This window comes from Scyliorhinus torazame, chromosome 24 (assembly GCF_047496885.1).
Source record: "Scyliorhinus torazame isolate Kashiwa2021f chromosome 24, sScyTor2.1, whole genome shotgun sequence".
Taxonomy (NCBI): Eukaryota; Metazoa; Chordata; class Chondrichthyes; order Carcharhiniformes; family Scyliorhinidae; genus Scyliorhinus; species Scyliorhinus torazame.
The window spans coordinates 4941576-4968905 of NC_092730.1; the positions used below are offsets into that span (position 1 = coordinate 4941576).

Sequence of the window (27330 nt, forward strand, 5' to 3'; positions counted from 1 at the left end):
ATTGATCCTCAGGTAATGGAAATAACACAACCTGAATCATATCTACAGCAGGGACAAATGTCTCCCTTCAACACAACGCCGCAAAATCCCAACTTCGGAGACCAGCAGTTAGTCAGTAATGACTCTTCAAACCTTGAGGGGAACATTAATTGCATTGAACCTATACACACTCCACTGATTATTGAGCAGAACATTGGAGCAAGAATCCTGAGGACACCGACATCGAGTAGCCAGATAACGAATTTAAAACCCACAGCAGTTTCAAGTGAACCAAGTGTGCTTTCCACTAATGGTGAAGATGCAGATAAGGTCGACCCGATTATCCATTGTACCACACTAACCCCAGTGATTAAGCAGTTAGGTATGGGGAGTATAATGTGGGCAATTGAGAACAGTAAAAGAGAGATTGTGACCATGCCAGTCCCAGCAAAATCAGACCCAGAGACCATGAAGGCATGTACATTAGACAAAGTTACATATGAGGTACCTGAGAAGAAAAGTGAAACGGAATGTTCTTTGGAAAATAGTACAATGTCGATAGAAACATTGGATCCTATATTCGAGACCATACATATGGGAGAATTTGGGGGTAATAAACAAGGTTCTGCAATGTCTGGGGGAAGATTTAAAATTCCAAAGAAGAAAAGCCCAAATGAAGGACAACGGCAAGACAATGACAGTCCACCGACATGGTGTGCACCACCAGATGAAAACTCTGACAATTTACCCAACCCTAGTGAACAGCAAGCTGCTAATGAGGATCTATCCACGGGATGTGAGACGAGTGACGACAGCATCCCACTTCCCATGCAAAAGGTGCAAGGTGACAGACCTCGCCTAGTGCGTACCGAGGCACTCGACGATCACGGTGGGACCACTGACGACTGCGGTGGCGGCGCACCGCTTCCACCCTCGATGGCTCGACCCTCTCCACTGGTTGGTGCATTCCTGCATGTTCCGACTCCAGAAGTGCAGCTTCAGGGAATCTCGGCTGCCTCCAGTGAACCTGTTGGGACTCCGGACGGGGGGCATCGACGGAAGGCAGACCGGACTCCAGATGGGGAGCAGCCAAGCGCCGACTCTGATTTGCGCACGCCAGACCTTGCTCCGGACGGGCGGTGTCGCGGCCTCGGTGATGGCACGCTCAGGGTGACGGCGGATGCCACGGCGACAGGGAATGGATCGCGTGGCAGTCCCACTGGGTCGGCAGTGGCAACCAGCACCGGCGGTCCAAGATGGACACACCAATTCGCGCCATCGCCAGACGTTGATGCGAGCAACAATTCTCTCTCCAAGGCGACATGCTTCGACGTTTCTCTGCGGAGTCGCCCTTCCGGCACAGCAGGTGGCCGGAACCAGCGTACACGGTCTCGGCCAACTTCCACATCTGGCACAGTCATCGCCTTGCATGATATTAGTGATGGTGCTACTTCGATGGCAACGACCCATCGGCTACAAGATGCCGTCCACCACAAACATAAAAAGAAAACAGACTCCACCTTGTTCCTGGCATGCAGGGCGGATGGATTGGTGCGTAGGCGCAATCAGCGGGCTTTGTGCCGCCTTCCACGCTCGCAACTGCACCGTACGCACACGCCGGATCCTCCACTGGTTCCCAAGGATGACTTCGTGGAGATGCCACGGATCATGCCCCTTCCATCGCCACCAGAACCAAACCACAGCCAAGGCACCACTAACAAAGATGTTGAATGTTATATTTGCACGAATGAAAAAACCAAGCACTGCACGAAGTACAACAAATGGTAAAGTAGAGACTTCGGCAACAGCATCACGTCCAACAGTCCAAGGTGAACCAGTGTGACCCCAAATCTCCACAGCTGAACCGGCTTGAGGACCAGCCCATTCTTGAGGCGGTCACCCATTAGACTGGACTTATAACGCTGTTCATACGTTCAAAAAGTCAAACACTTCTGTATTATAACCTGTTGTTGTTTATTGTTCCAGATATCGTCTGACCGGACCAATGTTCAAGTTTTTTTTCTCTCCCATCCAAGTTTTGTTATGGTACAACCTTGTTAGTGTGACGCACCCGACATCGCCCCATGTAAATAGTTACGTCATAAACACACGCTGTACACAACACACACACACACTCTTAGATGCACTCACGACACAATTATATTTATAACCACGTAGGCACATATCTTTGTAAAAAGGAGGGATGTCATGATATTCAAACACACACATCATGATAGACACACCAACAGACAAATCAGAACACACAACACCACAACCAATGACAGAAAGATATAAAAGCACAGACACGACCCCCGGTGGTCAGTATTAGCTGCAGAGGAGAACCAGGACACATCTGTTACCAAACACACTCAGGGAGACAGCACGTGCAGAGTATCCAGAACGAACTGTATTATAAGAGTTATAATAAAATAGAGTTGTACCACATACAACTGTGTTGGCTCATCTGTGCACCAGAGCACCCAACACCACACCAGGGACCCGGGTTAACACTGCTGTCTCACAGTGCCAGGGACCCTGGTTAACACTGCTGCCTCACAGTGCCAGGGACCCGGGTTAACACTGCTGTCTCACAGCGCCAGGGAGCCGGGTTAACACTTCTGTCTCACAGTGCCAGGGAACCGGGTTAACACTGCTGTCTCACAGAGCCAGGGACCCGGGTTAACACTGCTGTCGCACAGAGCCAGGGACCCGGGTTAACACTGCTGTCTCACAGTGCCAGGGACCCGGGTTAACACTGCTGTCTCACAGTGCCAGGGACCCGGGTTAACACTGCTGTCTCACAGTGCCAGGGACCTGGGTTAACACTGCTGTCTCACAGTGCCAGGGACCTGGGTTAACACTGCTGTCTCACAGCGCCAGGGACCCGGGTTAGCACTGCTGTCTCACAGTGCCAGGGACCCGGGTTAACACTGCTGTCTCACAGTGCCAGGGACCCGGGTTAACGCTGCTGTCTCACAGAGCCAGGGACCCGGGTTAACTCTGCTGTCTCACAGTGCCAGGGACCCGGGTTAACGCTGCTGTCTCACAGTGCCAGGGACCCGGGTTAACACTGCTGTCTCACAGTGCCAGGGACCCGGGTTAACACTGCTGTCTCACAGTGCCAGGGACCTGGGTTAACACTGCTGTCTCACAGAGCCAGGGACCCGGGTTAACTCTGCTGTCTCACAGTGCCACGGACCCGGGTTAACACTGCTGCCTCACAGTGCCAGGGGCCCGGGTTAACACTGCTGCCTCACAGTGCCAGGGACCCAGGTTAACACTGCTTTCTCACAGTGCCAGGGACCCGGGTTAACACTGCTGTCTCACAGTGCCAGGGACCGGGTTAACACTGATGCCTCACAGTGCCAGGGACCCAGGTTAACACTGCTGTCTCACAGTGCCAGGGACCCGGGTTAACACTGCTATCTCACAGTGCCAGGGACCCTGGTTAACACTGCTATCTCACAGTGCCAGGGACCGGGTTAACACTGCTGTCTCACAGAGCCAGGGACCCGGGTTAACACTGCTGTCTCACAGTGCCAGGGATCCTGGTTAACACTGCTGTCCCACAGTGCCAGGGACCCGGGTTAACACTGCTGTCTCACAGAGCCAGGGACCCGGGTTAACACTGCTGTCTCACAGTGCCAGGGACCCGGGTTAACACTGCTGTCTCACAGTGCCAGGGACCCGAGTTAACACTGCTGTCTTACAGCGCCAGGGACCCGGGTTAACACTGCTGTCTCACAGTGCCAGGGACCCGGGTTTACACTGCTGTCTCACAGTGCCAGGGACCCGGGTTAACACTGCTGTCTCACAGAGCCAGGGACCCGGGTTAACACTGCTGTCTCACAGAGCCAGGGACCCGGGTTAACACTGCTGTCTCACAGTGCCAGGGACCCGGGTTAACACTGCTGTCTCACAGTGCCAGGGACCCGGGTTAACACTGCTGTCTCACAGAGCCAGGGACCCGGGTTAACACTGCTGTCTCACAGAGCCAGGGACCCGGGTTAACACTGCTGCCTCACAGTGCCAGGGACCCGGGTTAACACTGCTGTCTCACAGTGCCAGGGACCCGGGTTAACACTGCTGTCTCACAGCGCCAGGGACCCGGGTTAACACTGCTGTCTCACAGTGCCAGGGACCCGGGTTAACACTGCTGTCTCACAGTGCCAGGGACCCGGGTTAACACTGCTGCCTCACAGCGCCAGGGACCCGGGTTAACACTGCTGTCTCACAGTGCCAGGGACCCGGGTTAACACTGCTGTCTCACAGTGCCAGGGACCCGGGTTAACACTGCTGTCTCACAGTGCCAGGGACCCGGGTTAACACTGCTGCCTCACAGCGCCAGGGACCCGGGTTAACACTGCTGTCTCACAGTGCCAGGGACCCGGGTTAACACTGCTGTCTCACAGTGCCAGGGACCCGGGTTAACACTGCTGTCTCACAGTGCCAGGGACCCGGGTTAACACTGCTGTCTCACAGTGCCAGGGACCCGGGTTAACACTGCTGTCTCACAGTGCCAGGGACCCGGGTTAACACTGCTGCCTCACAGCGCCAGGGACCCGGGTTAACACTGCTGTCTCACAGTGCCAGGGACCCGGGTTAACACTGCTGTCTCACAGTGCCAGGGACCCGGGTTAACACTGCTGTCTCACAGTGCCAGGGACCCGGGTTAACACTGCTGTCTCACTGAGCCAGGGACCCGGGTTAACACTGCTGCTTCACAGTGCCAGGGACCCGGGTTAACACTGCTGCCTCACAGTGCCAGGGACCCGGGTTAACACTGCTGTCTCACAGTGCCACGGACCCGGGTTAACACTGCTGTCTCACAGAGCCAGGGACCCGGGTTAACACTGCTGTCTCACAGAGCCAGGGACCCGGGTTAACACTGCTGTCTCACAGAGCCAGGGACCCGGGTTAACACTGCTGCCTCACAGTGCCAGGGACCCGGGTTAACACTGCTGTCTCACAGTGCCAGGGACCCGGGTAAACACTGCTGTCTCACAGCGCCAGGGACCCGGGTTAACACTGCTGTCTCACAGTGCCAGGGACCCGGGTTAACACTGCTGTCTCACAGTGCCAGGGACCCGGGTTAACACTGCTGTCTCACAGTGCCAGGGACCCGGGTTAACACTGCTGTCTCACAGTGCCAGGGACCCGGGTTAACACTGCTGTCTCACAGTGCCAGGGACCCGGGTTAACACTGCTGTCTCACAGTGCCAGGGACCCGGGTTAACACTGCTGCCTCACAGCGCCAGGGACCCGGGTTAACACTGCTGTCTCACAGTGCCAGGGACCCGGGTTAACACTGCTGTCTCACAGTGCCAGGGACCCGGGTTAACACTGCTGTCTCACAGTGCCAGGGACCCGGGTTAACACTGCTGTCTCACTGAGCCAGGGACCCGGGTTAACACTGCTGCTTCACAGTGCCAGGGACCCGGGTTAACACTGCTGCCTCACAGTGCCAGGGACCCGGGTTAACACTGCTGTCTCACAGTGCCACGGACCCGGGTTAACACTGCTGTCTCACAGAGCCAGGGACCCGGGTTAACACTGCTGTCTCACAGTGCCAGGGACCCGGGTTAACACTGCTGTCTCACAGTGCCAGGGACCCGGGTTAACACAGCTGTCTCACAGTGCCAGGGACCCGGGTTAACACTGCTGCCTCACAGCGCCAGGGACCCGGGTTAACACTGCTGTCTCACAGTGCCAGGGACCCGGGTTAACACTGCTGCCTCACAGTGCCAGGGACCCGGGTTAACACTGCTGTCTCACAGTGCCAGGGACCCGGGTTAACACTGCTGCCTCACAGTGCCAGGGACCCGGGTTAACACTGCTGTCTCACAGTGCCAGGGACCCGGGTTAACACTGCTGACTCACAGTGCCAGGGACCCGGGTTAACACTGCTGTCTCACAGAGCCAGGGACCCGGGTTAACACTGCTGTCTCACAGTGCCAGGGACCCGGGTTAACACTGCTGCCTCACACTGCCAGGGACCCGGGTTAACACTGCTGTCTCACAGTGCCTGGGACCCGGGTTAACACTGCTGTCTCACAGAGCCAGGGACCCGGGATAACACTGCTGTCTCACAGAGCCAGGGACCCGGGTTAACACTGCTGCCTCACACTGCCAGGGACCCGGGTTAACACTGCTGTCTCACAGTGCCAGGGACCCGGGTTAACACTGCTGTCTCACAGTGCCAGGGACCCGGGTTAACACTGCTGTCTAACAGTGCCAGGGACCCGGGTTAACACTGCTGTCTCACAGTGCCAGGGACCCGGGTTAGCACTGCTGTCTCACAGCGCCAGGGATCCGGGTTAACACTGCTGTCTCACAGTGCCAGGGACCCGGGTTAACACTGCTGTCTCACAGTGCCAGGGACCCGGGTTAACACTGCTGTCTCACAGTGCCAGGGACCCGGGTTAACACTGCTGTCTCACAGTGCCAGGGACCCGGGTTAACACTGCTGTCTCACAGTGCCAGGGACCCGGGTTAACACTGCTGTCTCACAGTGCCAGGGACCCTGGTAAACACTGCTGTCTCACAGTGCCAGGGATCCTGGTTAACACTGCTGTCCCACAGTGCCAGGGACCCGGGTTAACACTGCTGTCTCACAGTGCCAGGGACCCGGGTTAACACTGCTGTCTCACAGTGCCAGGGACCCGGGTTAACACTGCTGTCTCACAGTGCCAGGGACCCGGGTTAACACTGCTGTCTCACGGTGCCAGGGACCCGGGTTAACACTGCTGTCTCACAGTGCCAGGGACCCGGGTTAACACTGCTGTCTCACAGTGCCAGGGACCCGGGTTAACGCTGCTGTCTCACAGAGCCAGGGACCCGGGTTAACTCTGCTGTCTCACAGTGCCAGGGACCCGGGTTAACGCTGCTGTCTCACAGTGCCAGGGACCCGGGTTAACTATGCTGTCTCACAGTGCCAGGGACCCGGGTTAACACTGCTGTCTCACAGTGCCAGGGACCCGGGTTAACGCTGCTGTCTCACAGTGCCAGGGACCCGGGTTAACACTGCTGTCTCACAGTGCCAGGGACCTGGGTTAACACTGCTGTCTCACAGTGCCAGGGACCTGGGTTAACACTGCTGTCTCACAGCGCCAGGGACCCGGGTTAGCACTGCTGTCTCACAGTGCCAGGGACCCGGGTTAACACTGCTGTCTCACAGTGCCAGGGACCCGGGTTAACGCTGCTGTCTCACAGTGCCAGGGACCCGGGTTAACACTGCTGCCTCACAGCGCCAGGGACCCGGGTTAACACTGCTGTCTCACAGTGCCAGGGACCCGGGTTAACACTGCTGTCTCACAGTGCCAGGGACCCGGGTTAACACTGCTGTCTCACAGTGCCAGGGACCCGGGTTAACACTGCTGTCTCACAGTGCCAGGGACCCGGGTTAACACTGCTGTCTCACAGTGCCAGGGACCCGGGTTAACACTGCTGCCTCACAGCGCCAGGGACCCGGGTTAACACTGCTGTCTCACAGTGCCAGGGACCCGGGTTAACACTGCTGTCTCACAGTGCCAGGGACCCGGGTTAACACTGCTGTCTCACAGTGCCAGGGACCCGGGTTAACACTGCTGTCTCACTGAGCCAGGGACCCGGGTTAACACTGCTGCTTCACAGTGCCAGGGACCCGGGTTAACACTGCTGCCTCACAGTGCCAGGGACCCGGGTTAACACTGCTGTCTCACAGTGCCACGGACCCGGGTTAACACTGCTGTCTCACAGAGCCAGGGACCCGGGTTAACACTGCTGACTCACAGTGCCAGGGACCCGGGTTAACACTGCTGTCTCACAGTGCCAGGGACCCGGGTTAACACTGCTGTCTCACAGTGCCAGGGACCCGGGTTAACACTGCTGCCTCACAGCGCCAGGGACCCGGGTTAACACTGCTGTCTCACAGTGCCAGGGACCCGGGTTAACACTGCTGCCTCACAGTGCCAGGGACCCGGGTTAACACTGCTGTCTCACAGTGCCAGGGACCCGGGTTAACACTGCTGCCTCACAGTGCCAGGGACCCGGGTTAACACTGCTGTCTCACAGTGCCAGGGACCCGGGTTAACACTGCTGACTCACAGTGCCAGGGACCCGGGTTAACACTGCTGTCTCACAGAGCCAGGGACCCGGGTTAACACTGCTGTCTCACAGTGCCAGGGACCCGGGTTAACACTGCTGCCTCACACTGCCAGGGACCCGGGTTAACACTGCTGTCTCACAGTGCCTGGGACCCGGGTTAACACTGCTGTCTCACAGAGCCAGGGACCCGGGATAACACTGCTGTCTCACAGAGCCAGGGACCCGGGTTAACACTGCTGCCTCACACTGCCAGGGACCCGGGTTAACACTGCTGTCTCACAGTGCCAGGGACCCGGGTTAACACTGCTGTCTCACAGTGCCAGGGACCCGGGTTAACACTGCTGTCTAACAGTGCCAGGGACCCGGGTTAACACTGCTGTCTCACAGTGCCAGGGACCCGGGTTAGCACTGCTGTCTCACAGTGCCAGGGATCCGGGTTAACACTGCTGTCTCACAGTGCCAGGGACCCGGGTTAACACTGCTGTCTCACAGTGCCAGGGACCCGGGTTAACACTGCTGTCTCACAGTGCCAGGGACCCGGGTTAACACTGCTGTCTCACAGTGCCAGGGACCCGGGTTAACACTGCTGTCTCACAGTGCCAGGGACCCGGGTTAACACTGCTGTCTCACAGTGCCAGGGACCCTGGTAAACACTGCTGTCTCACAGTGCCAGGGATCCGGGTTAACACTGCTGTCCCACAGTGCCAGGGACCCGGGTTAACACTGCTGTCTCACAGTGCCAGGGACCCGGGTTAACACTGCTGTCTCACAGTGCCAGGGACCCGGGTTAACACTGCTGTCTCACAGTGCCAGGGACCCGGGTTAACACTGCTGTCTCACGGTGCCAGGGACCCGGGTTAACACTGCTGTCTCACAGTGCCAGGGACCCGGGTTAACACTGCTGTCTCACAGTGCCAGGGACCCGGGTTAACGCTGCTGTCTCACAGAGCCAGGGACCCGGGTTAACTCTGCTGTCTCACAGTGCCAGGGACCCGGGTTAACGCTGCTGTCTCACAGTGCCAGGGACCCGGGTTAACTATGCTGTCTCACAGTGCCAGGGACCCGGGTTAACACTGCTGTCTCACAGTGCCAGGGACCCGGGTTAACGCTGCTGTCTCACAGTGCCAGGGACCCGGGTTAACACTGCTGTCTCACAGTGCCAGGGACCTGGGTTAACACTGCTGTCTCACAGTGCCAGGGACCTGGGTTAACACTGCTGTCTCACAGCGCCAGGGACCCGGGTTAGCACTGCTGTCTCACAGTGCCAGGGACCCGGGTTAACACTGCTGTCTCACAGTGCCAGGGACCCGGGTTAACGCTGCTGTCTCACAGTGCCAGGGACCCGGGTTAACACTGCTGTCTCACAGTGCCAGGGACCTGGGTTAACACTGCTGTCTCACAGTGCCAGGGACCTGGGTTAACACTGCTGTCTCACAGCGCCAGGGACCCGGGTTAGCACTGCTGTCTCACAGTGCCAGGGACCCGGGTTAACACTGCTGTCTCACAGTGCCAGGGACCCGGGTTAACGCTGCTGTCTCACAGAGCCAGGGACCCGGGTTAACTCTGCTGTCTCACAGTGCCAGGGACCTGGGTTAACACTGCTGTCTCACAGTGCCAGGGACCTGGGTTAACACTGCTGTCTCACAGCGCCAGGGACCCGGGTTAGCACTGCTGTCTCACAGTGCCAGGGACCCGGGTTAACACTGCTGTCTCACAGTGCCAGGGACCTGGGTTAACACTGCTGTCTCACAGCGCCAGGGACCCGGGTTAGCACTGCTGTCTCACAGTGCCAGGGACCCGGGTTAACACTTCTGTCTCACAGTGCCAGGGACCCGGGTTAACGCTGCTGTCTCACAGAGCCAGGGACCCGGGTTAACTCTGCTGTCTCACAGTGCCAGGGACCCGGGTTAACGCTGCTGTCTCACAGTGCCAGGGACCCGGGTTAACACTGCTGTCTCACAGTGCCAGGGACCCGGGTTAACACTGCTGTCTCACAGTGCCAGGGACCTGGGTTAACACTGCTGTCTCACAGAGCCAGGGACCCGGGTTAACTCTGCTGTCTCACAGTGCCAGGGACCCGGGTTAACACTGCTGTCTCACAGTGCCAGGGACCCGGGTTTACTCTGCTGTCTCACAGTGCCACGGACCCGGGTTAACGCTGCTGCCTCACAGTGCCAGGGACCCGGGTTAACACTGCTGTCTCACAGTGCCAGGGACCCGGGTTAACACTGCTGTCTCACAGTGCCAGGGGCCCGGGTTAACACTGCTGCCTCACAGTGCCAGGGACCCAGGTTAACACTGCTGTCTCACAGTGCCAGGGACCCGGGTTAACACTGCTGTCTCACAGTGCCAGGGACCGGGTTAACACTGATGCCTCACAGTGCCAGGGACCCAGGTTAACACTGCTGTCTCACAGTGCCAGGGACCCGGGTTAACACTGCTATCTCACAGTGCCAGGGACCCTGGTTAACACTGCTATCTCACAGTGCCAGGGACCGGGTTAACACTGCTGTCTCACAGAGCCAGGGACCCGGGTTAACACTGCTGTCTCACAGAGCCAGGGACCCGGGTTAACACTGCTGTCTCACAGAGCCAGGGACCCGGGTTAACACTGCTGTCTCACAGTGCCAGGGACCCGGGTTAACACTGCTGTCTCACAGAGCCAGGGACCCGGGTTAACACTGCTGTCTCACAGTGCCAGGGACCCGGGTTAACACTGCTGTCTCACAGAGCCAGGGACCCGGATTAAACACTGCTGTCTCACAGAGCCAGGGACCCGGGTTAACACTGCTGTCTCACAGTGCCAGGGACCCGGGTTAACACTGCTGTCTCACAGAGCCAGGGACCCGGATTAAACACTGCTGTCTCACAGTGCCAGGGGCCCGGGTTAACACTGCTGTCTCACAGTGCCAGGGACCGGGTTAACACTGCTGCCTCACAGTGCCAGGGACCCAGGTTAACACTGCTGTCTCACAGTGCCAGGGGCCCGGGTTAACACTGCTGTCTCACAGTGCCAGGGACCGGGTTAACACTGCTGCCTCACAGTGCCAGGGGCCCGGGTTAACACTGCTGTCTCACAGTGCCAGGGACCCGGGTTAACACTGCTATCTCACAGTGCCAGGGACCCTGGTTAACACTGCTGTCTCACAGTGCCAGGGACCCGGGTTAACACTGCTGTCTCACAGTGCCAGGGACCCTGGTTAACACTGCTGTCTCACAGAGCCAGGGACCCGGGTTAACACTGCTGTCTCACAGTGCCAGGGACCCGGGTTAACACTGCTGTCTCACAGTGCCAGGGACCCGGGTTAACACTGCTGTCTCACTGTGCCAGGGACCCGGGTTAACACTGCTGTCTCACAGTGCCAGGGACCCGGGTTAACACTGCTGCCTCACAGTGCCAGGACCCAGGTTAACACTGCTGTCTCATAGTGCCAGGGACCCGGGTTAACACTGCTGTCTCACAGTGCCTCGGACCCGGGTTAACAATGCTGTCTCACAGTGCCAGGGACCCGGGTTAACACTGCTGTCTCACAGTGCCAGGGACCCGGGTTAACACTGCTGCCTCACAGTGCCAGGGACCCGGGTTAACACTGCTGTCTCACAGTGCCAGGGACCCGGGTTAACACTGCTGTCTCACAATGCCAGGGACCCGGGTTAACACTGCTGCCTCACAGAGCCAGGGACCCGGGTTAACACTACTGTCTCACAGGGCCAGGGACCCGGGTTAACACTGCTGTCTCACAGTGCCTCGGACCCGGGTTAACACTGCTGTCTCACAGAGCCAGGGACCCGGGTTAACACTGCTGTCTCACAGTGCCAGGGACCCGGGTTAACACTGCTGCCTCACAGTGCCAGGGACCCGGTTTAACACTGCTGTCTCACAGCGCCAGGGACCCGGGTTAACACTGCTGTCTCACAGTGCCAGGGACCCGGGTTAACACTGCTGCCTCACAGTGCCAGGGACCCGGGTTAACACTGCTGTCTCACAGTGCCAGGGACCAGGGTTAACACTGCTGTCTCACAGCGCCAGGGACCCGGGTTAACACTGCTGTCTCACAGCGCCAGGGACCCGGGTTAACACTGCTGTCTCACAGTGCCAGGGACCCGGGTTAACACTGCTGTCTCACAGAGCCAGGGACCCGGGTTAACACTGCTGTCTCACAGTGCCAGGGACCCGGGTTAACACTGCTGTCTCACAGTGCCAGGGACCTGGGTTAACACTGCTGTCTCACAGAGCCAGGGACCCGGGTTAACTCTGCTGTCTCACAGTGCCAGGGACCCGGGTTAACACTGCTGTCTCACAGTGCCAGGGACCCGGGTTTACTCTGCTGTCTCACAGTGCCACGGACCCGGGTTAACGCTGCTGCCTCACAGTGCCAGGGACCCGGGTTAACACTGCTGTCTCACAGTGCCAGGGACCCGGGTTAACACTGCTGTCTCACAGTGCCAGGGGCCCGGGTTAACACTGCTGCCTCACAGTGCCAGGGACCCAGGTTAACACTGCTGTCTCACAGTGCCAGGGACCCGGGTTAACACTGCTGTCTCACAGTGCCAGGGACCGGGTTAACACTGATGCCTCACAGTGCCAGGGACCCAGGTTAACACTGCTGTCTCACAGTGCCAGGGACCCGGGTTAACACTGCTATCTCACAGTGCCAGGGACCCTGGTTAACACTGCTATCTCACAGTGCCAGGGACCGGGTTAACACTGCTGTCTCACAGAGCCAGGGACCCGGGTTAACACTGCTGTCTCACAGAGCCAGGGACCCGGGTTAACACTGCTGTCTCACAGAGCCAGGGACCCGGGTTAACACTGCTGTCTCACAGTGCCAGGGACCCGGGTTAACACTGCTGTCTCACAGAGCCAGGGACCCGGGTTAACACTGCTGTCTCACAGTGCCAGGGACCCGGGTTAACACTGCTGTCTCACAGAGCCAGGGACCCGGATTAAACACTGCTGTCTCACAGAGCCAGGGACCCGGGTTAACACTGCTGTCTCACAGTGCCAGGGACCCGGGTTAACACTGCTGTCTCACAGAGCCAGGGACCCGGATTAAACACTGCTGTCTCACAGTGCCAGGGGCCCGGGTTAACACTGCTGTCTCACAGTGCCAGGGACCGGGTTAACACTGCTGCCTCACAGTGCCAGGGACCCAGGTTAACACTGCTGTCTCACAGTGCCAGGGGCCCGGGTTAACACTGCTGTCTCACAGTGCCAGGGACCGGGTTAACACTGCTGCCTCACAGTGCCAGGGGCCCGGGTTAACACTGCTGTCTCACAGTGCCAGGGACCCGGGTTAACACTGCTATCTCACAGTGCCAGGGACCCTGGTTAACACTGCTGTCTCACAGTGCCAGGGACCCGGGTTAACACTGCTGTCTCACAGTGCCAGGGACCCTGGTTAACACTGCTGTCTCACAGAGCCAGGGACCCGGGTTAACACTGCTGTCTCACAGTGCCAGGGACCCGGGTTAACACTGCTGTCTCACAGTGCCAGGGACCCGGGTTAACACTGCTGTCTCACTGTGCCAGGGACCCGGGTTAACACTGCTGTCTCACAGTGCCAGGGACCCGGGTTAACACTGCTGCCTCACAGTGCCAGGACCCAGGTTAACACTGCTGTCTCATAGTGCCAGGGACCCGGGTTAACACTGCTGTCTCACAGTGCCTCGGACCCGGGTTAACAATGCTGTCTCACAGTGCCAGGGACCCGGGTTAACACTGCTGTCTCACAGTGCCAGGGACCCGGGTTAACACTGCTGCCTCACAGTGCCAGGGACCCGGGTTAACACTGCTGTCTCACAGTGCCAGGGACCCGGGTTAACACTGCTGTCTCACAATGCCAGGGACCCGGGTTAACACTGCTGCCTCACAGAGCCAGGGACCCGGGTTAACACTACTGTCTCACAGGGCCAGGGACCCGGGTTAACACTGCTGTCTCACAGTGCCTCGGACCCGGGTTAACACTGCTGTCTCACAGAGCCAGGGACCCGGGTTAACACTGCTGTCTCACAGTGCCAGGGACCCGGGTTAACACTGCTGCCTCACAGTGCCAGGGACCCGGTTTAACACTGCTGTCTCACAGCGCCAGGGACCCGGGTTAACACTGCTGTCTCACAGTGCCAGGGACCCGGGTTAACACTGCTGCCTCACAGTGCCAGGGACCCGGGTTAACACTGCTGTCTCACAGTGCCAGGGACCAGGGTTAACACTGCTGTCTCACAGCGCCAGGGACCCGGGTTAACACTGCTGTCTCACAGCGCCAGGGACCCGGGTTAACACTGCTGTCTCACAGTGCCAGGGACCCGGGTTAACACTGCTGCCTCACAGTGCCAGGGAGCCGGGTTAACACTGCTGTCTCACAGAGCCCGGGACCCGGGTTAACACTGCTGTCTCACAGTGCCAGGGACCCGGGTTAACACTGCTGCCTCACAGTGCCAGGGACCCGGGTTAACACTGCTGTCTCACAGTGCCAGGGACCCGGGTTAACACTGCTGTCTCACAGTGCCAGGGACCCGGGTTAACACTGCTGCCTCACAGTGCCAGAGACCCGGGTTAACACTGCTGTCTCACAGTGCCAGGGACCCGGGTTAACACTGCTGTCTCACAGTGCCAGGGACCCGGGTTAACACTGCTGTCTCACAGTGCCAGGGACCCGGGTTAACACTGCTGTCTCACAGTGCCAGGGACCCGGGTTAACACTGCTGTCTCACAGTGCCAGGGTCCCGGGTTAACACTGCTGTCTCAGAGAGCCAGGGACCCGGGTTAACACTGCTGTCTCACAGTGCCAGGGACCCGGGTTAGCACTGCTGTCTCACAGAGCCAGGGACCTGGGTTAACACTGCTGTCTCACAGTGCCAGGGACCCGGGTTAACACTGCTGCCTCACAGTGCCAGGGACCCGGGTTAACACTGCTGTCTCACAGTGCCAGGGACCCGAGTTAACACTGCTGTCTCACAGAGCCAGGGACCCGGGTTAACACTGCTGTCTCACAGTGCCAGGGACCCGGGTTAACACTGCTGTCTCACAGAGCCAGGGACCCGGGTTAACACTGCTGCCTCACAGTGCCAGGGACCCGGGTTAACACTGCTGTCTTACAGTGCCAGGGACCCGGGTTAACACTGTTGTCTCACAGAGCCAGGGACCCGGGTTAACACTGCTGTCTAACAGTGCCAGGGACCCGGGTTAACACTGCTGTCTCACAGTGCCAGGGACCCGGGTTAACACTGCTGTCTCACAGTGCCAGGGACCCGGGTTAACACTGCTGTCTTACAGTGCCAGGGACCCGGGTTAACACTGTTGTCTCACAGAGCCAGGGACCCGGGTTAACACTGCTGTCTAACAGTGCCAGGGACCCGGGTTAACACTGCTGTCTCACAGTCCCAGGGACCCGGGTTAACACTGCTGTCTCACAGAGCCAGGGACCCGGGTTAACACTGCTGTCTCACAGAGCCAGGGACCCGGGTTAACACTGCTGTCACACAGTGCCAGGGACCCGGGTTAACACAGCTGTCTCACAGAGCCAGGGACCCGGGTTAACACTGCTGTCACACAGTGCCAGGGACCCGGGTTAACACTGCTGTCTCACAGTGCCAGGGACCCGGGTTAACACTGCTGTCTCACAGTGCCAGAGACCTGGGTTAACACTGCTGTCTCACAGCGCCAGGGCCCCGGGTTATCACTGCTGTCTCACAGTGCCAGGGACCCGGGTTAACACTGCTGCCTTACAGTGCCAGAGACCCGGGTTAACGCTGCTGTCTCACAGAGCCAGGGGCCCGGGTTAACACTGCTGTCTCACAGTGCCAGGGACCCGGGTTAACACTGCTGTCTCACAGTGCCAGGGACCCGGGTTAACACTGCTGCATCACAGTGCCAGGGACCCGGGTTAACACTGCTGTCTCACAGTGCCAGGGACCCGGGTTAACACTGCTGCCTCACAGTGCCAGGGACCCGGGTTAACACTGCTGTCTCACAGTGCCGGGGACCCGTGTTAACACTGCTGTCTCACAGAGCCAGGGACCCGGGTTAACACTGCTGCCTCACAGAGCCATGGACCCGGGTTAGCTCTGCTGTCTCACAGAGCCAGGGACCCGGGTTAACACTGCTGCCTCACAGAGCCATGGACCCGGGTTAACACTGCTGTCTCACAGTGCCAGGGACCCGGGTTAACACTGCTGCCTCACAGAGCCAGGGAACTGGGTTAACACTGCTGCCTCACAGTGCCAGGGACCCGGGTTCACACTGCTGTCTCACAGTGCCAGGGACCCGGGTTAACACTGCTGTCTCACAGTGCCAGGGACCCGGGTTAACACTGCTGTCTCACAGAGCCAGGGACCCGGGTTAACACTGCTGTCTCACAGTGCCAGGGACCCGGGTTAACACTGCTGTCTCACAGTGCCAGGGACCCGGGTTAACACTGCTGTCTCACAGTGCCAGGGACCCGGGTTAACACTGCTGTCTCACAGAGCCAGGGACCCGGGTTAACACTGCTGTCTCACAGTGCCAGGGACCCGGGTTAACACTGCTGTCTCACAGTGCCAGGGACCCGGGTTAACACTGCTGTCTCACAGTGCCAGGGACCCGGGATAACACTGCTGTGTCACAGTGCCAGGGACCCGGGTTAACACTGCTGTCTCACAGTGCCAGGGACCCGGGTTAACACTGCTGTCTCACAGTGCCAGGGACCCGGGTTAACACTGATGTCTCACAGTGCCAGGGACCCGGGTTAACACTGCTGCCTCACAGTGCCAGGGACCCGGGTTAACACTGCTGTCTCACAGTGCCAGGGACCCGGGTTAACACTGCTGTCTCACAGAGCCAGGGACCCGGGTTAACACTGCTGCCTCACAGTGCCAGGGACCCGGGTTAACACTGCTGTCTCACAGTGCCAGGGACCCGGGTTAACACTGCTGCCTCACAGAGCCAGGGACCCGGGTTAACACTGCTGTCTGACAGTGCCAGGGACCCGGGTTAACACTGCTGTCTCACAGAGCCAGGGACCCGGGTTAACACTGCTGTCTCACAGTGCCAGGGACCCGGGTTAACACTGCTGTCTCACAGTGCCAGGGACCCGGGTTAACACTGCTGCCTCACAGAGCCAGGAACCCGGGTTAGCACTGCTGTCTCACAGTGCCAGGGACCCGGGTTAACACTGCTGTCTCACAGTGCCAGGGACCCGGGTTAACACTGCTGTCTCACAGTGCCAGGGACCTGGGTTAACACTGCTGTCTCACAGTGCCAGGGACCCGGGTTAACACTGCTGTCTCACAGTGCCAGGGACCCGGGTTAACACTGCTGTCTCACAGCGCCAGGGACCCGGGTTAACACTGCTGCCTCACAGAGCCAGGAACCCGGGTTAGCACTGCTGTCTCACAGTGCCAGGGACCCGGGTTAACACTGCTGTCTCACAGTGCCAGGGACCCGGGTTAACACTGCTGTCTCCCAGTGCCAGGGACCCGGGTTAACACTGCTGTCTCACAGTGCCAGGGACCCGGGTTAACACTGCTGTCTCACAGTGCCAGGGACCCGGGTTAACACTGCTGTCTCACAGTGCCAGGGACCTGGGTTAACACTGCTGTCTCACAGTGCCAGGGACCCGGGTTAACACCGCTGTCTCACAGTGCCAGGGATCCGGGTTAACACTGCTGTCTCACAGTGCCAGGGACCCTGGTTAACACTGCTGTCTCACAGTGCCAGGGACCCAGGTTAACACTGCTGTCACACAGTGCCAGGGACCCGGGTTAACACTGCTGTCTCACAGTGCCAGGGACCCGGGTTAACACTGCTGTCTCACAGTGCCAGGGACCCGGGTTAACACTGCTGTCTCACAGTGCCAGGGACCTGGGTTAACACTGCTGTCTCACAGTGCCAGGGACCCGGGTTAACACTGCTGTCTCACAGTGCCAGGGACCCGGGTTAACACTGCTGTCTCACAGTGCCAGGGACCCGGGTTAGCACTGCTGTCTCACCGTGCCAGGGACCCGGGTTAACACTGCTGTCTCACAGTGCCAGGGACCCGGGTTAACACTGCTGTCTCACAGTGCCAGGGACCCGGGTTAACACTGCTGTCTCACAGTGCCAGGGACCCGGGTTAACACTGCTGTCTCACAGTGCCAGGGACCCGGGTTAACACTGCTGTCTCACAGTGCCAGGGACCCGGGTTAACACTGCTGTCTCACAGTGCCAGGGGCCCGGATTAACACTGCTGTCTCACAGTGCCAGGGACCCGGGTTAACACTGCTGTCTCACAGTGCCAGGGACCCGGGTTAACACTGCTGTCTCACAGAGCCAGGGACCCGGGTTAACTCTGCTGCCTCACAGATCCCGGACCCGGGTTAACACTGCTGTCTCACAGTGCCAGGGACCCGGGTTAACACTGCTGTCTCACAGAGCCAGGGACCCGGGTTAACACTGCTGTCTCACAGAGCCAGGGACCCGGGTTAACACTGCTGCCTCACAGAGCCAGGGACCCGGGTTAACACTGCTGTTTCACAGTGCCAGGGACCCGGGTTAACACTGCTGTCTCACAGTGCCAGGGACCCGGGTTAACACTGCTGTCTCACAGTGCCAGGGACCCGGGTTAACACTGCTGTCTCACAGTGCCAGGGACCCGGGTTAACACTGCTGTCTCACAGAGCCAGGGACCCGGGTTAACACTGCTGTCTCACAGTGCCAGGGACCCGGGTTAACACTGCTGTCTCACAGTGCCAGGGACCCGGGTTAACACTGCTGTCTCACAGTGCCAGGGACCCGGGTTAACACTGCTGTCTCACAGAGCCAGGGACCCGGGTTAACACTGCTGTCTCACAGAGCCAGGGACCCGGGTTAACGCTGCTGTCTCACAGTACCAGGGACCCGGGTTAACACTGCTGTCTCACAGAGCCAGGGACCCGGGTTAACACTGCTGTCTCACAGAGCCAGGGACCCGGGTTAACACTGCTGTCTCACAGTGCCAGGGACCCGGGTTAACACTGCTGTCTCACAGAGCCAGGGACCCGGGTTAACACTGCTGTCTCACAGTGCCAGGGACCCGGGTTAACACTGCTGTCTCACAGTGCCAGGGACCCGGGTTAACACTGCTGTCTCACAGAGCCAGGGACCCGGGTTAACACTGCTGTCTCACAGTGCCAGGGACCCGGGTTAACACTGCTGTCTCACAGAGCCAGGGACCCGGGTTAACGCTGCTGTCTCACAGTACCAGGGACCCGGGTTAACACTGCTGTCTCACAGTGCCAGGGACCCGGGTTAACACTGCTGTCTCACAGTGCCAGGGACCCGGGTTAACACTGCTGTCTCACCGTGCCAGGGACCTGGGTTAACACTGCTGTCTCACAGTGCCAGGGACCCGGGTTAACACTGCTATCTCACAGTGCCAGGGACCCGGGTTAACGCTGCTGTCTCACAGAGCCAGGCACCCGGGTTAACACTGCTGCCTTACAGTGCCAGGGACCCGGGTTAACACTGCTGCCTTACAGTGCCAGGGACCCGGGTTAACACTGCTGTCTCACAGTGCCAGGGACCCGGGTTAACACTGCTGTCTCACAGAGCCAGGGACCCGGGTTAACACTGCTGTCTCACAGTGCAAGGGACCCGGGTTAACACTGCTGTCTCACAGCGCCAGGGGCCCGGGTTAACACTGCTGTCTCACAGTGCCAGGGACCCGGGTTAACACTGCTGTCTCACAGAGCCAGGGACCCTGGTTAACACTGCTGTCTCACAGTGCCAGGGACCCGGGTTAACACTGCTGCCTCACATCGCCAGGGACCCGGGTTAACACTGCTGCCTCACAGTGCCAGGGACCCGGGTTAACACTGCTGCCTCACAGTGCCAGGGACCCGGGTTAACACTGCTGTCTCACAGTGCCAGGGACCCGGGTTAACACTGCTGTCTCACAGTGCCAGGGACCCGGGTTAACACTGCTGTCTCACAGTGCCAGGGACCCGGGTTAACACTGCTGTCTCACAGTGCCAGGGCCCGGGTTAACACTGCGGTCTCACAGTGCCTGTGACCCAGGTTAACACTGCTGCCTCACAGAGCCAGGGACCCGGGTTAACACTGCTGCCTCACAGTGCCAGGGACCCGGGTTAACACTGCTGTCTCACAGTGCCAGGGACCCGGGTTAACACTGCTGCCTCACAGTGCCAGGGACCCGGGTTAACACTGCTGTCTCACAGTGCCAGGGACCCGGGTTAACACTGCTGGCTGGGGGGGGCGGGGGCTGACACTGCCAGGGACAGTGAGGAACAAACAGGTTGCTTGTGGAGCCAACCAGGCAGCAGCGGGGCGGAATTGAAGCGATCTGCGGGGCGGAAGTGAAGCGAACTGCGGGGCGGAAGTGAAGCGAACTGCGGGGCGGAAGTGAAGCGTCCGGCGGGGCAGTATTGACGCGGCCAGCGGGGCGGATGAGACGCGGCCTGCGTGGCGGAGCGGAGCGGAGGTGACGTCGCCGGCGGGGCTGGGCGGAGGTGACGTCGCCGGCGGGGCTGGGCGGAGGAGACGTCGCCGTCGTAGCTGGACGGGGCGGAGGTGACGCAGTCTGCGGGGCGGAGGTGACGTCGGGCTGTCCGCTGGGCCGCCGCCATGAGGCTGAGGCGGCTGAAGCTCCGAAGCGTTTTCCTGCTTTATTTCCTGGTGTCCGTCCTGGGCCTGATGTACGCGTTGCTGCAGCTTGGTCAGTGCCCGGGGGTCAGAGACTGTGCCTGAGAGAGACCCCCCCCCTCCTCCCTCATCATCCCTTCCTGACCCCCTCCTCAAATACCCTCTCAATCCCTCATAAACCCTCACAATCCCCTCATAAACCCTCACAATCCCCTCATAAACCCTCACAATCCCCTCATAAACCCTCACAATCCCCTCATAAACCCTCACAATCCCCTCATAAACCCTCACAATCCCCTCTCAATCCCCTCATAAACCCTCACAATCCCCTCATAAACCCTCACAATCCCCTCATAAACCCTCACAATCCCCTCATAAACCCTCACAATCCCCTCATAAACCCCCTCAATCCCCTCATAAACCCTCACAATCCCCTCATAAACCCTCACAATCCCCTCATAAACCCTCACAATCCCCTCATAAACCCTCACAATCCCCTCATAAACCCTCACAATCCCCTCATAAACCCTCACAATCCCCTCATAAACCCTCACAATCCCCTCATAAACCCTCACAATCCCTCATAAACCCCCTCAATCCCCTCATAAACCCTCACAATCCCCTCATAAACCCCCTCAATCCCCTCATAAACCCTCACAATCCCCTCATAAACCCTCACAATCCCCTCATAAACCCTCACAATCCCCTCATAAACCCTCACAATCCCCTCATAAACCCTCACAATCCCCTCATAAACCCTCACAATCCCCTCACAAACCCTCACAATCCCCTCATAAACCCTCACAATCCCCTCATAAACCCTCACAATCCCCTCTCAATCCCCTCATAAACCCTCACAATCCCCTCATAAACCCTCACAATCCCCTCATAAACCCTCACAATCCCCTCATAAACCCTCACAATCCCCTCTCAATCCCCTCATAAACCCTCACAATCCCCTCATAAACCCTCACAATCCCCTCATAAACCCTCACAATCCCCTCATAAACCCTCACAATCCCCTCATAAACCCTCACAATCCCCTCATAAACCCCCTCAATCCCCTCATAAACCCTCACAATCCCCTCATAAACCCTCACAATCCCCTCATAAACCCTCACAATCCCCTCATAAACCCTCACAATCCCCTCATAAACCCTCACAATCCCCTCATAAACCCTCACAATCCCCTCATAAACCCTCACAATCCCCTCATAAACCCTCACAATCCCTCATAAACCCCCTCAATCCCCTCATAAACCCTCACAATCCCCTCATAAACCCCCTCAATCCCCTCATAAACCCTCACAATCCCCTCATAAACCCTCACAATCCCCTCATAAACCCTCACAATCCCTCATAAACCCTCACAATCCCCTCATAAACCCTCACAATCCCCTCATAAACCCTCACAATCCCCTCATAAACCCTCACAATCCCCTCATAAACCCCCACAATCCCCTCATAAACCCTCACAATCCCCTCACAATCCCCTCATAAACCCTCACAATCCCTCATAAACCCTCACAATCCCCTCATAAACCCTCACAATCCCCTCATAAAACCCTCACAATCCCCTCATAAACCCTCACAATCCCCTCATAAACCCCCTCAATCCCCTCATAAACCCTCACAATCCCCTCATAAACCCTCACAATCCCCTCATAAACCCTCACAATCCCTCATAAACCCTCACAATCCCCTCAAACCCTCACAATCCCCTCATAAACCCTCACAATCCCCTCATAAACCCTCACAATCCCCTCATAAACCCTCACAATCCCCTCATAAACCCTCACAATCCCCTCACAAACCCTCTCAATCCCCTCATAAACCCTCACAATCCCCTCATAAACCCTCACAATCCCCTCATAAACCCTCACAATCCCTCATAAACCCTCACAATCCCCTCATAAACCCTCACAATCCCCTCATAAACCCTCACAATCCCCTCATAAACCCTCACAATCCCCTCATAAACCCCCTCAATCCCCTCATAAACCCTCACAATCCCCTCATAAACCCTCACAATCCCCTCATAAACCCTCACAATCCCTCATAAACCCTCACAATCCCCTCAAACCCTCACAATCCCCTCATAAACCCTCACAATCCCTCAAACCCTCACAATCCCCTCAAACCCTCACAATCCCCTCAAACCCTCACAATCCCCTCAAACCCTCACAATCCCCTCATAAACCCTCTCAATCCCCTCATAAACCCTCTCAATCCCCTCATAAACCCTCACAATCCCCTCATAAACCCTCACAATCCCCTCATAAACCCCCACAATCCCCTCATAAACCCTCACAATCCCCTCACAATCCCTCATAAACCCTCACAATCCCTCATAAACCCTCACAATCCCCTCATAAACCCTCACAATCCCTCATAAACCCTCACAATCCCCTCATAAACCCTCACAATCCCCTCATAAACCCTCACAATCCCCTCATAAACCCTCACAATCCCCTCATAAACCCTCACAATCCCCTCATAAACCCTCTCAATCCCCTCATAAACCCTCACAATCCCCTCATAAACCCTCACAATCCCCTCATAAACCCTCACAATCCCCTCATAAACCCTCTCAATCCCCTCATAAACCCTCACAATCCCCTCAAACCCTCACAATCCCCTCATAAACCCTCTCAATCCCCTCATAAACCCTCTCAATCCCCTCATAAACCCTCACAATCCCCTCATAAACCCTCACAATCCCCTCACAATCCCCTCATAAACCCTCACAATCCCCTCATAAACCCTCACAATCCCCTCATAAACCCTCACAATCCCTCATAAACCCTCACAATCCCCTCATAAACCCTCTCAATCCCTCATAAACCCTCACAATCCCCTCATAAACCCTCACAATCCCTCATAAACCCTCACAATCCCCTCACAATCCCTCACAATCCCCTCATAAACCCTCACAATCCCTCATAAACCCTCCTCACAATCCCCTCATAAACCCTCACAATCCCCTCATAAACCCTCTCAATCCCTCATAAACCCTCACAATCCCCTCACAATCCCTCACAATCCCCTCATAAACCCTCACAATCCCTCATAAACCCTCCTCACAATCCCCTCATAAACCCTCACAATCCCCTCATAAACCCTCAAGCATATAAACCTAATCCTCATAAACCTCACAATCCTCATAAACTAACACCTCACAACACCCTCAATAAACCCATCACTAAATACCCAGATCTTAACCCACACAATCCCTCATAAACCCCCTCACAATCCCTCATAAACCCACACAATCCAATCTATAACCCTCAAATCCCTCATAAACCCTCACAATCTTAAACCCTCATAATCCCTAACTCAATCCCCTCATAAACCCTCACAATCCCTCATAAACCCTCACAATCCCTCATAAACCCTCACAATCCCCTCATAAACCCTCACAATCCCCTCATAAACCCTCACAATCCCCTCATAAACCCTCACAATCCCCTCATAAACCCTCACAATCCCCTCATAAACCCTCACAATCCCCTCATAAACCCTCACAATCCCCTCATAAACCCTCACAATCCCCTCACAAACCCTCTCAATCCCCTCATAAACCCTCACAATCCCTCATAAACCCTCACAATCCCCTCATAAACCCTCACAATCCCCTCATAAACCCTCACAATCCCCTCACAAACCCTCTCAATCCCCTCATAAACCCTCACAATCCCTCATAAACCCTCACAATCCCCTCATAAACCCTCACAATCCCCTCATAAACCCTCACAATCCCCTCATAAACCCTCCTCACAATCCCCTCATAAACCCTCACAATCCCCTCATAAACGCTCACAATCCCCTCATAAACCCTCACAATCCCCTCATAAACTCTCTCAATCCCTCATAAACCCTCACAATCCCCTCATAAACCCTCCTCACAATCCCCTCATAAACCCTCACAATCCCCTCATAAACGCTCACAATCCCCTCATAAACCCTCACAATCCCCTCATAAACCCTCACAATCCCCTCATAAACCCTCACAATCCCCTCATAAACCCTCCTCACAATCCCCTCATAAACCCTCACAATCCCCTCATAAACCCTCACAATCCCCTCATAAACCCTCACAATCCCCTCATAAACCCTCTCAATCCCTCATAAACCCTCACAATCCCCTCATAAACCCTCACAATCCCCTCATAAACCCTCACAATCCCCTCATAAACCCTCTCAATCCCTCATAAACCCTCACAATCCCCTCATAAACCCTCACAATCCCCTCATAAACCCTCACAATCCCCTCACAATCCCCTCATAAACCCTCACAATCCCCTCATAAACCCTCTCAATCCCTCATAAACCCTCACATTCCCCTCAAACCCTCACAATCCCCTCATAAACCCTCTCAATCCCCTCATAAACCCTCTCAATCCTTCATAAACCCTCACAATCCCTCATAAACCCTCTCAATCCCCTCATAAACCCTCACAATCCCCTCATAAACCCTCACAGTCCCCTCATAAACCCTCACAATCCCCTCCTAAACCCTCACAATCCCCTCATAAACCCTCACAATCCCTCATAAACCCTCACAATCCCTCATAAACCCTCACAATCCCCTCATAAACCCTCACAATCCCCTCATAAACCCTCACAATCCCCTCATAAACCCTCACAATCCCCTCATAAACCCTCACAATCCCCTCATAAACCCTCACAATCCCCTCATAAACCCTCACAATCCCCTCATAAACCCTCACAATCCCCTCATAAACCCTCTCAATCCCCTCATAAACCCTCACAATCCCGTCATAAACCCTCACAATCCCCTCAAACCCTCACAATCCCCTCATAAACCCCCTCAATCCCCTCACAATCTCCTCATAAACCCTCACAATCCCCTCATAAACCCTCTCAATCCCCTCATAAACCCTCACAATCCCCTCATAAACCCTCACAATCCCCTCATAAACCCTCACAATCCCCTCATAAACCCTCACAATCCCCTCATAAACCTCACAATCCCCTCATAAACCCTCACAATCCCCTCATAAACCCTCACAATCCCCTCATAAACCCTCACAATCCCCTCATAAACCCTCACAATCCCCTCATAAACCCTCACAATCCCCTCATAAACCCTCACAATCCCCTCATAAACCCTCACAATCTCCTCAAACCCTCACAATCCCCCTATAAACCCTCACAATCCCCTCATAAACCCTCACAATCCCCTCATAAACCCTCACAATCCCCTCATAAACCCTCACAATCCCCTCATAAACCCTCACAATCCCTCATAAACCCTCACAATCCCCTCATAAACCCCACAATCCCCTCATAAACCCTCACAATCCCCTCATAAACCCTCACAATCTCCTCATAAACCCTCACAATCCCCTCATAAACCCTCACAATCCCCTCATAAACCCTCACAATCTCCTCATAAACCCTCACAATCCCCTCATAAACCCTCACAATCCCCTCATAAACCCTCACAATCCCCTCATAAACCCTCACAATCCCTCATAAAACCCTCACAATCCCCTCATAAACCCTCACAATCCCCGCATAAACCCTCACAATCCCCTCATAAACCCTCACTATCCCCTCATAAACCCTCTCAATCCCGCATAAACCCTCACAATCCCCTCATAACCCTCACAATCCCCTCATAAACCCTCACAATCCCCTCATAAACCCTCACAATCCCCTCATAAACCCTCACTATCCCCTCATAAACCCTCTCAATCCCGCATAAACCCTCACAATCCCCTCATAAACCCTCACAATCCCCTCATAAACCCTCACAATCCCCTCATAAACCCTCACAATCCCCTCATAAACCCTCACAATCCCCTCATAAACCTCACAATCCCCTCATAAACCCTCACAACCCCCTCAAACCCTCACAATCCCCTCATAAACCCTCACAATCCCCTCATAAACCCTCACAATCTCCTCATAAACCCTCACAATCCCCTCATAAACCCTCACAATCCCCTCATAAACCCTCACAATCTCCTCATAAACCCTCACAATCCCCTCATAAACCCTCACAATCCCCTCATAAACCCTCACAATCCCCTCATAAACCCTCACAATCCCTCATAAACCCTCTCAATCCCCTCATAAACCCTCACAATCCCCTCATAAACCCTCACAATCCCTCATAAACCCTCACAATCCCCTCATAAACCCTCACAATCCCTCATAAACCCTCACAATCCCCTCATAAACCCTCACAATCCCCTCATAAACCCTCACAATCCCCTCATAAACCCTCACTATCCCCTCATAAACCCTCTCAATCCCGCATAAACCCTCACAATCCCCTCATAAACCCTCACAATCCCCTCATAAACCCTCACAATCCCCTCATAAACCCTCACAATCTCCTCATAAACCCTCACAATCCCCTCATAAACCCTCACAATCCCCTCATAAACCCTCACAATCTCCTCATAAACCCTCACAATCCCCTCATAAACCCTCACAATCCCCTCATAAACCCTCACAATCCCCTCATACACCCTCACAATCCCTCATAAACCCTCTCAATCCCCTCATAAACCCTCACAATCCCCTCATAAACCCTCACAATCCCCTCATAAACCCTCACAATCCCTCATAAACCCTCACAATCCCCTCATAAACCCTCACAATCCCCTCATAAACCCTCACAATCCCCTCATAAA

At 56.4% G+C, this 27330-nt stretch overlaps 2 protein-coding genes across 2 annotated transcripts in view; one reads left to right on the forward strand and one right to left on the reverse strand.

Annotated features, from left to right (window-relative positions):
* Positions 1-27330, reverse strand: part of LOC140400183 (REST corepressor 2-like) — a 1146610-nt gene that overhangs the window by 403403 nt on the left and 715877 nt on the right. The gene's annotated exons all lie outside the window — the stretch shown is intronic.
* Positions 20577-27330, forward strand: part of b3gat3 (beta-1,3-glucuronyltransferase 3 (glucuronosyltransferase I)) — a 32352-nt gene continuing 25598 nt past the window's right edge. The window contains exon 1 of the mRNA XM_072489287.1: positions 20577-20735. Coding sequence (XP_072345388.1) covers positions 20645-20735 — 91 coding nt within the window. The 5' untranslated portion in view covers positions 20577-20644. The remainder of the gene's footprint in view (positions 20736-27330) is intronic.